Genomic DNA, 9,232 nt, shown 5'->3' with positions numbered 1-9,232 from the left:
GGCTGTGCCCACTGACCAGCTCTCCCATCCCTGACCAGTGCACAAGGCTGTGCCCACTGACCAGCTCTCCCATCCCTTACCAGTGACGACACCAGGTTGTGCCCACTGACCAGCTCTCCCATCCCTGACCAGTGATACCAGGCTGTGCCCACTGACCAGCTCTCCCCTCCCTGACCAGTGACACCAGGCTGTGCCCACTGACCAGTGACGCACCTGGCTGTGCCCACTGACCAGCACTTCCTCAGCAAAGTGCACCTTCACAGGGTTGGTCTTCAGCCGGGCCCTCTTCTCTTCAGTCAAGAAGGATGACTTGGGGACTCCCTGAAAAGTATTAACATGACACACTTTGGAGCAGCGCATTCATAAAACCATTTACATCTTCTCATTCTTAAAAAAAAAAACCATAAAAAACCCAGCCTCAAGGCTAATGTAGATTCACTTAAGCCCACACGAAAGATTTCTTTTCCTAGGATATAAGAAATCCAGCCTAGACAATGTTCTTGTATGTCTGGATATTGGAATCTCCAAATGGCAGCATGCTCTCATGAGACAAGGAAGACAAAGAGGACTAGAAGGGAGAGACCTGAAGTTTAACCCAAGTGCTACCTCAGGAGCTATGGAAACATCACACAAATAACTGTGAATGTGTGTGTGTGTGTGTGTGTGTGTGTGTGTGTGTGTGTGTGTGTGTGTATGCGCACATAAGAAAATAAACCTTAAAAATAACCGGATGACTTTGGCTGTCTTCAGCTTTCTCTGAATTTCATTCTCTTCATGCACACATATGAGAGCTAGACAGAGCGCCCTGATGCTCTGACCTCTGTGACATGTGACTGGCATTCTCTTTCTCCAGAAGTACAAAGACTCACATTAGTAGGTAAGATTAAATGGCAAACCCTTATACAGATCTTATCAGGTCAAACTGTGACACTTGAGCAGTGTTATGACTCAGACCAACAGGACGTGCTCTGCCTGCTCAATGGAGTATTTCCCAGCTTGCGCCCCACATTCCCTTCAACACTCTAGCGGGTCTTTTAGGCCAACTTTTAGGACGTCTGTAGTATATAAGGGTCCAAAGATGCCACTCTGTAGCCAGGGGAAGAGATATGTAACAGCAATGGGGAACTTGCTGGAAGCAAAGTACATGAACTTAGACATCAACACGCCAATGCATGAAGTACATGAAGAGAACAAATGACCCCGAAACTTTAACAAGTGATGTTACTTGGTGTGGCAGGACATACAGCTGTGACTCAGCACCTCAGAGACATAGCTTGCTTTCAAATCACAACACTAACAAAAACTCGAGCCTGAGAGGGAAGCATAGCTCTGCTCCCAGGAGGAAACACATGTAGAAATTCTTGGTTTTCCAGTTCAAAAGAATAAATGAAATAGGAAAAGAAAAAGTTAAAACCCAAAGCTAGTGATGAGATGACCAGACTACCTGATCCAGGTGAATCTGGGTGCTCATGGAACCAGAAGATGCCACGGTTGGCACTGCCCGAGATCAGAGAAATGAAGACATACTTAAAGCCTACAGATGGTCACTATCAAGTTCTCCACAGTGAACATTAAGACTCAGAAAAGCACATAATGGGAAGACTGTTGTTAATTCTTGGTAAAAATCTAAGAGCTGTGCAGAAGGCTATCATTAACGACTAAGGAGTTACCAAGGACAAGTCAGAGCCAACCGAGTTCATTTCTCTTTAGAAGAGAACATTCCAGATTGACAGGCCAGGGTCCTGTGGATACAGCAGAATTCCTTCATTCTTGCAAAGCATTTAATAATCTCCCCCACAACCCTGCTGTGGAGAAGGCCAGATGCAGAACCATCAGGTGGATTCAGCAATGGTTTATCTGTGCTCTAAGAGTCCTGTTTTCTTTTTCCCCTTCCCTTCCTCATCTGTGCTGGGGATCAAACCTTGCTCCTGTTAGACAAGAGCTCTACCACTCAGCTCTAAGTCCTGGTTTCTATCTTAGTAACTCAGGCTTCCTTTGGCTTAACCCTCCTTGTTGATGTTTAGCTATGCCTTGGATGGAGACAGAGGAAGAACTGACAAATGCAGAACTGTAGGAGGTTATCAGATCTCAAGCAAAAGAAACTGAATGAGATCCATGAGAATCAGGAGAAGCTATGAGTCAAAGTCCAGGAAAACCCAAGAGCAAATGTCACAGAGCACAGAAGAACAGGGCTGTCAACAGTGAGTGTTCAAAGCATCAGGGAAGCAGCAACGCTAAAGACTCAGATGGAGCAAACAGGGACAGAGGAGAAGAGAGGCAGAAGGAGGGAGAGCGGGGATCTACAAGAGGCAATCACAGCTTCTCACGCTAGGGAGGGCAACCTCCTAAGAGTTAGGGCTAGACCTGGAATGTGTTAAAGAAAATTAGCTGGCTGAGACTGGAAGTGGAGGAGACGAGAGAAGAGGAGGCTCCTTGACAAGAAAGGACGATGATTACAGCTGGCAACTCTACAAATTAGCCTTTTGGTCTCAGGACCATAAAAGCACAGCCAAAAACACCCTCCAAGGCAACATAACCTGACGGGGATTAATAGGAAGAGTGACTCTGAGGGGGAAAATCAATTGGACAAGCAAGGGATGGAGGGCTCAGCTTAGAAGCTATTTATTTGAAAACCAGCTCACTATTTCACTGACCACAAATCACACCCAAGCCAACAGTGTGATTGACCTTGCCAAGTGTTAATCCATTTCTGAGCTCCACTAGCATGCTTGGTGCACATCAGAAGTGACCCTTCATTCCCAGGAGTACTCTTTGGCTGCTGGTGGAATCCTGGACCTTTCTGGATGGCACCATTTGCAAGTGTCTTAGTTAGGGTTTCTATTGCTGTGAAGAGACACCATGATCATGGCAATGTTTAATTGGGGTGGCTTATGTTTTCACAGGTTTAGTCCAGTATCATCATGGTGCAACATGGTGGCGTGCAGGCAGACATGGTGCTGGAGAAGGACCAACGGTCCTATATCTTGCAGGCAACAGGAAGTGAACTGAGTGTCACACTGAGAGAAGCTTGAACAAAGGAGACCTCAAATCCTGCCCTCACAGGAATACACTTCCTCCTCAAAGCCCGCCCCCACAGGGATACACTTCCTCCAACAAGGCCACAGCTACTCCAACAAAGCCAAACCTCCAAACAGTGCTACTCTCTATGAGATTACCACAGCAAGGATCACTACAAGATTGTAATCCACAAAGAACATCATCCGCAGAGTGAGAACTCACAAAACACACTGATGAGAAGTAACTGTTCAGCTTGAAGACATGAAAGCCATACTGTCAAATCTCAGAAGAGCTATCTCAGATAAGGTAGACTATTTTGATCTAGGATCGTCATTGGGAGTTACAAGAAAATGGGGCCTGTCATTTCTGGAACCATGAAACTAGCTGCTTTGAGAAAGAATGGACCCATTGGAAAAGCCCAACACACGGCAGCTCCTGTGTTCTCACATCTGCATGCCAGCATTGCAAACCAGGCACCCAGCATCGGTCATATTACACTAACCACTTGTGTAAGTAAGTACATTGATATTTTAAAGGAAAAATTCAGATGATATGAACTACCATTTATCCTAGGATTTCTGAACTCACTGGGCTCACTGATAAAATGTGTTTTTGTTGCAGAGTTAATGCTTCAAAGTGTTAAGAGTAGAAAAAACTATCAGCTGGGTGTGGTGGCAGATTCCTTTAATCCCAGCACTTGGGAGACAGGAGCAGGTGGATCTCTGTGAGTTCTAGGCTGGCCTGGTCTACAGAGTGAGTTCCAGGACAGCCAAGGCTACACAGAGAAACCCTGTCTTGAAAGAAAAAGAAGAAGGAAAAAAAAAATGCTGGTCAAGGGAATGGACTCTCTGGCCTGGGTAGACTTAAATTTCAGTTGGGCTGGTTCAGTCACTCTGGCTAAGGGACCACCTAGGGAGGGAGGCTCACCTTAAGCCATACTAACAAGGCGGTATACCTAGCTCTCTAATGAGATACTGTTCTTTTCCTTTCCCTGAATCCCTGCTCCTAGGGCAAGAGCTCCCTGAAGGCAAGTGGTATAGATCTGCCCTTAGGAAGAGCATTGTGTCCTTTTCTTTTCTCAGCATGCTTTCTTTAACCCTTTGGGCTCCCCCACCAATGTTTAGGGTTCTATTTCTCTAAAGCCTCCCGCCTCTGCCATGTAGCTGCTAGCCTGCCATGTGTCTGACTGCCATGCCAGCTTCAATGGTGTGGCTTTCCCCCCTCTCCTCCGTGTTCTTCCTCTAGGCAGCTGCCGAGGCTCATAGCACGCTTGCCCCAGGACTTTTCTTTTAAACTCTAATAAAAACCATTCATTTTGGGGCTGGAGAGATGGCTGAGTGGGGTTAAGAGCACTGGCTGCTTCTTCCAGAGACCTGAGTTCAATTCCTAGCATCCACACCATATGGTTCATAATTGCCTGTAACTACAGCTCCCTTGGGCACTGCATTCACATATACAACCCCCCACAGACACATACCCAAACACATAATTTAAGAAAAATAACAATGATTATTTTTCCCCCCTGAGACAGGGTTTCTCTGTGTATCTCTGGCTGTCCTGGAACTCACTCTGTAGACCAGGCTGGCCTCAAACTAAGAGATCTTCCTGCCTCTGCTTCCCTGAGTGCTGGGATTAAAGGTACGCACCACCACCGCCTGGCTGTTAACTTTTCTAAATGCAAATTTTAAGTCAGAATATATTTTTCCAAAAACTCTGTGTCCTAACTATGAGAAATAGTCATCAATGCTCTAGTTTTGGATTTTATAATTCCCAATCTGTTTAAATTACTTGAGGATTCCAAGAATCTTCCATGATCACAGCAATGCCAAGCCTCCCTGTTGTCATGTCTGCTCATGTTGCACTGTCTGTAAAATACTTTGGAACACTTCTCATGGTGGCCTGGAAGGTCAGCCTATGGTCAGGGCATTTCTCAGGGATCCTGCTGGCCAGAAATGAGTGTTTCTGCAGATTCTCCCGAGTGTGGTACTCACATTCTACCTAGAGAGCTTGGTATTGGAACATAGACTTTTTTCCTTCCCTACGTTTCAGTTTTTAAAAAATAAAATACACGCTGTTCTCTGCCTCACAGACCAAGTGTTCTATTTTGTCCAGTTCGTGGAATTGCTGTGGGAAACCCTGGCCTAATTAAGATTAAGACGCTTCCCATTGAGATGATAATCAGCTAAATAAAAGAATGGCTCACCAGTTGCGCTGTTACTGACACTGAGTAGCTATTCCCACTTTCAGATTGGGTTTACATTATTTCATAGGCAAACTCTGGCTAGCATAGAAAAGTCCCCATTTAGTGTGCATGGAACATCCACCTTGTCATATTTATAGCAAACATTTTAATTCTAACTGGGTGACTTCCCTGCCCCCATCGTTCTCAAAGAAATAAAAAGAAAGCACTTGTTGAGCTACCTTGTGGTGGGCCTCAGCTGGTAAAACTGTCACAGGCGACACTTCATTTGGTGCTTTGAATGACCTCTTAGACAGGCAAGGGAGTTGCTGTCACCCAGTATTTTTACCCAGTGACAACTAGAAGGAGGGACTTGTCCAGAGGCAGGCTCCCAGTTTGCTGCCCCTCCATGAGTCTACCCTGCATTACACATGGTCTCTTCCCTGAACGACAGGTCCCCAAGGTCCAGACATATCTATTTCCTCCATAGCACCTGTGGTCAAGCAACTTCAGGTCATGTTGGCTGACTAGCCATTCCCTGCCGGGCAGCTGCCACCCTCTGCCCTCTGCCCTCCTTCATAAGGGATATCCTCAAGGAACATCAGAGTCTTAGGGTCAAGGAGAGTGAAACTAACATATAAGACAAAAAAAGAGAGATTTACCGATGTGCAGCGAACAACAGTCATTGAAAGAGCATCTTCAGTTTCCCTGAAAAACAGAAGAGGATAAAAGAAAAACAGTCATTCGTGTGTGTGTGTGGTGTGTATGTATGGCATGCTGTGTGTATGGTGTGTGTGTGGTGTACATATGTATGTGGTGTGCGCATGGTGTGTGTGTATATATGGTGTGCTGTGTATGTATGTGTGTGGTATTCATGGAGTGTGTGTATATGTGGTATGTGTGGGTGGTGTGTGTGTGTGTATGATGTATGTGTGTGCTATGTTGTGTTTCTGTGTGGTACACTATGATAAAGCTGCATCTCTAGAAAGGCTTCCTGGGCTCAGCAAAGCTAAGGAGGACCTAGGAGTGCTCCTTTTGCCTGGATGCCCGCCTCTGCCATGTGGACACTCCACAGCCACCACCTTAAGGCTCCTCCTTTGGTCTCATATGGTAGGGACTCATACAGTTGATACTGGCGAATTTTATGTCCAAAGATAATTTTATTTCTAAAAGTACAGTGATAACACAGGTAATTTAATCATTTCAAAACACACAGGCTAAGCATTCCTCTGTCGATAACATCTATCAGCTAAAAGCCAACTCTTTTGTGGCGTTTGGGCACACACAGTCACTGCAATGAGCCCAAAGCATATAATCAAGACACTGAATAGACATTTTTATCTCAAGTTATCTTGGAGATTTCAAAAGCGATCAAACACGTACCTGTCACACCTCCACTTCCCTTAACAAAGAAGCAGGAGCTAGGGCAGATCTCCACCCCACTTTGCCACGCCTACCCACAAGAAGAAGCAGTTTGTAAACTTTCATTTGACTTTCCTGCAATACAAACATTTAGGCCAGTGGAGAGGTGGGTACATCATTCCCTTGATGGTTAAGCTCAACCTGAGGATCTCCACTGTCTGGGGGCTGCCTCTGCTCCAGTTCATGTGAGCGCAGCCCTTTTCAGGGGTAAATCACACAAATGCAAGGTCCTGGAGGTCCTGGTGCTCTACTAAGGATATTTCTGGGTTTAAAAATTAGAAAGACTTTGTTGCTGTTACTGTCAGATTAGGGTTTTTTTGGTTTTTTTTTTTTTTTTTTTTTTTCTGAGATAGGGTTTCCCAGTAGCTATGAAGCCAGTCCTGGAACTCACTCTGTAGACCATAATCTGAGTTTTACCTCCCAGAACACTTCTTGAGGCATAGATCAGAGTTCAGCACTCTCCTGCTCCCCATCTATTGCCTTAGTTTATTATTTTGCCCAGAACATCACCCAAGCAAGAAAGGTCCTGCCGCAGAGGCTGGCACAGTGCTTGCCTTGCATGCACAAAGCCCTGGATTCGCTCCTCAGCATCACCTTAAACTCAACGTGGTAACACCTGTCTCCTAGCACTGCAGAGGTGGGGGCAGGAAGATGCAAAGTTCAAGGCCGTGTGAGTTAGCTGCCAGCCTGAACTACGAGAGAGTTGCTCTCAAATAGAGATAAATAAAGTTAAAATGGTATAGCTGAAGTTATTTCTGGACTCTTCTCTGCTTCATCAAATTGCGGCTTCTTCCTAAGCTGGAGGCTCTTGTGTCTGTAGCCTTGCTTCTCATGCCTGCTCACCCTCATCCCAGAAAGGTGTACACACATGGACCAGCACAGGGTTCTAAGTGGCTGCAAGCAGATTGCCTCTGCCTTTGAGGGTTCCTTGCCCAGGCTAGACGCTCAGTGAGCAGATAGGGGCCAACTGTTACCTAAACACCCAGTTCTAGACCATGACTTAAAGTTATAAATACATTTGTGGATTCCTTGGAGTTTAAGACTGACAGAAGAGTTAGCGGCACTGAAAAATCTGCTGGAAGCGGTCCTCTTCGGGAAAACAGCCCAATGACTTAGAAAGCAAACTTTGAAGTTCTATATTTACTTAAAATTACCGAATCCTTCTCTGCCTGCTTCACAGACTCAGTTAAGGCCCTGGCATTCCTGAAGCAATACTGGGCTTGGTTTCATTGATTCTTCGTGAATCTTAACTTGAACTCTGTCTGTCGTCTGTCTGTCTGTCTCCATGGTAACTGTGCTTCTTGAGGGTGGACATGGGGTTCTGCATCTTCAGTCCTTCCTCCTCTGGCTGTGTGGGTTTCTGCTCACTGGGATCTGCTCAAGAAAGAGCATCCCGCAAAGCCAGGCCAGCCAGTTCACAAGGCACACAGTACCCTCCCCTAACTCTGCTTCTCGTTTCCATTAACATTAAAGTCACAGAACAGCGCTGAGTAGAAAAGGAGAAGCCAGAGCTTGCACGTCCTGACGCTGTCTCCTAGTCTCCCCCACCTCGTTACCCTCATCTGGCCACCTTTAATCCAGGGGCTGACTCCCAGTGCTACACAGTCTCCCATCTTACTGAACGTCCTATGCACACCTGTCTTGCTCGTGGGAAGGTTCAGGCAGACAGGGAAACAGTCGTGCAAATCGCAATAACACAAGAGAGAGAGATGCGGGTGTCACACCAATGAAATCGCATATACGCCAGTCAGGCTGCCACAGGAAGACACTCAAGGAGACAGCGACAGGGTTAAAGACGAGCAAACACACTGGCATCTATTTAGTTCAAGCTTTGGCACATGCTACCGTCAATCCTTAGAGGACAGGACCAATGGAGTGTCCACCAGTACACTCCCCACAGTGCTTAGCATGGAGTCTTGGGCACAGTGATTGTTTGATAAGTAAGCATCCTGTACCCATTGAAGATCCGCAGGCAGGAGGAAGCCAGCAGACCATACTACAGCCATGGCCCAAACATTAGTCCTGTTCTTTGAAGGGGACAGGGCCTGTCTAAACGCAGGGTGAGCCACAGCTCTCCTAAGGATTAGCTTTGCTCTTCCATCCCCTGTGTGGCTCTGGTTGCTGGAAGACAGTTGAATACCTGAGAATATCGGCCGCTTGTTCACAGGAAAGGTCTTCGGCTGGTTCATTGTTCAGCTGAAGAATCTGATCCCCGGGGAAAAGCTTGCCATGAGCAGAGCCGCCTGTTGGGTAGAAAATGGGTAATTGCTCAGGCTAGAAAGGCTGAGACCCTACAAGTCACAGTGTACCACAGCCTAGGTCCCTGGGGCACTGGCTCGTACGCAGCGTCATTTTTCTCATTATAAGCCACAGTTCTCCATCAGTTTCAAGAGATGGGGGAGCCTGTCCGCAGGAAGAAAAGGAACAGAACCGTCCAAACCATCACAGCTGGCCAAGGGATTGGTCTCCTCCCCTCCAAGGAACTGAGTGTGTGTATATTCCTACGTAAATAAATGGAAATTAATATATTCTAACCAGCCTCAAGTCTAACACCAGCACATAGCTCAACTGGGTGCTCCAGCCTGCACCTCTCCTTCTGGCACAGCCTACATT

At 46.4% G+C, this 9,232-nt stretch overlaps 1 protein-coding gene across 3 annotated transcripts in view; it reads right to left on the bottom strand.

Annotated features, from left to right (window-relative positions):
• Frmpd1 (FERM and PDZ domain containing 1) overlaps nucleotides 1-9,232 on the bottom strand; it is an 88,488-nt gene that overhangs the window by 25,713 nt on the left and 53,543 nt on the right. For all 3 annotated transcript variants that reach the window (XM_005362123.3, XM_013351948.2, XM_026786726.1), the window contains exons 4-6: nucleotides 8,760-8,862; nucleotides 5,860-5,905; nucleotides 214-321 (exon numbers count right to left, since the gene is read on the bottom strand). In XM_005362123.3, the coding sequence (XP_005362180.1) occupies nucleotides 214-321; nucleotides 5,860-5,905; nucleotides 8,760-8,862 (257 nt within the window). The remainder of the gene's footprint in view (nucleotides 1-213; nucleotides 322-5,859; nucleotides 5,906-8,759; nucleotides 8,863-9,232) is intronic.

Source organism: Microtus ochrogaster, linkage group LG5, assembly GCF_000317375.1.
Source record: "Microtus ochrogaster isolate Prairie Vole_2 linkage group LG5, MicOch1.0, whole genome shotgun sequence".
Lineage (NCBI taxonomy): Eukaryota > Metazoa > Chordata > Mammalia > Rodentia > Cricetidae > Microtus > Microtus ochrogaster.
The sequence above is the reverse complement of the archived record's forward strand: the minus strand, read 5'-3'. Positions and strand labels throughout refer to the sequence as shown.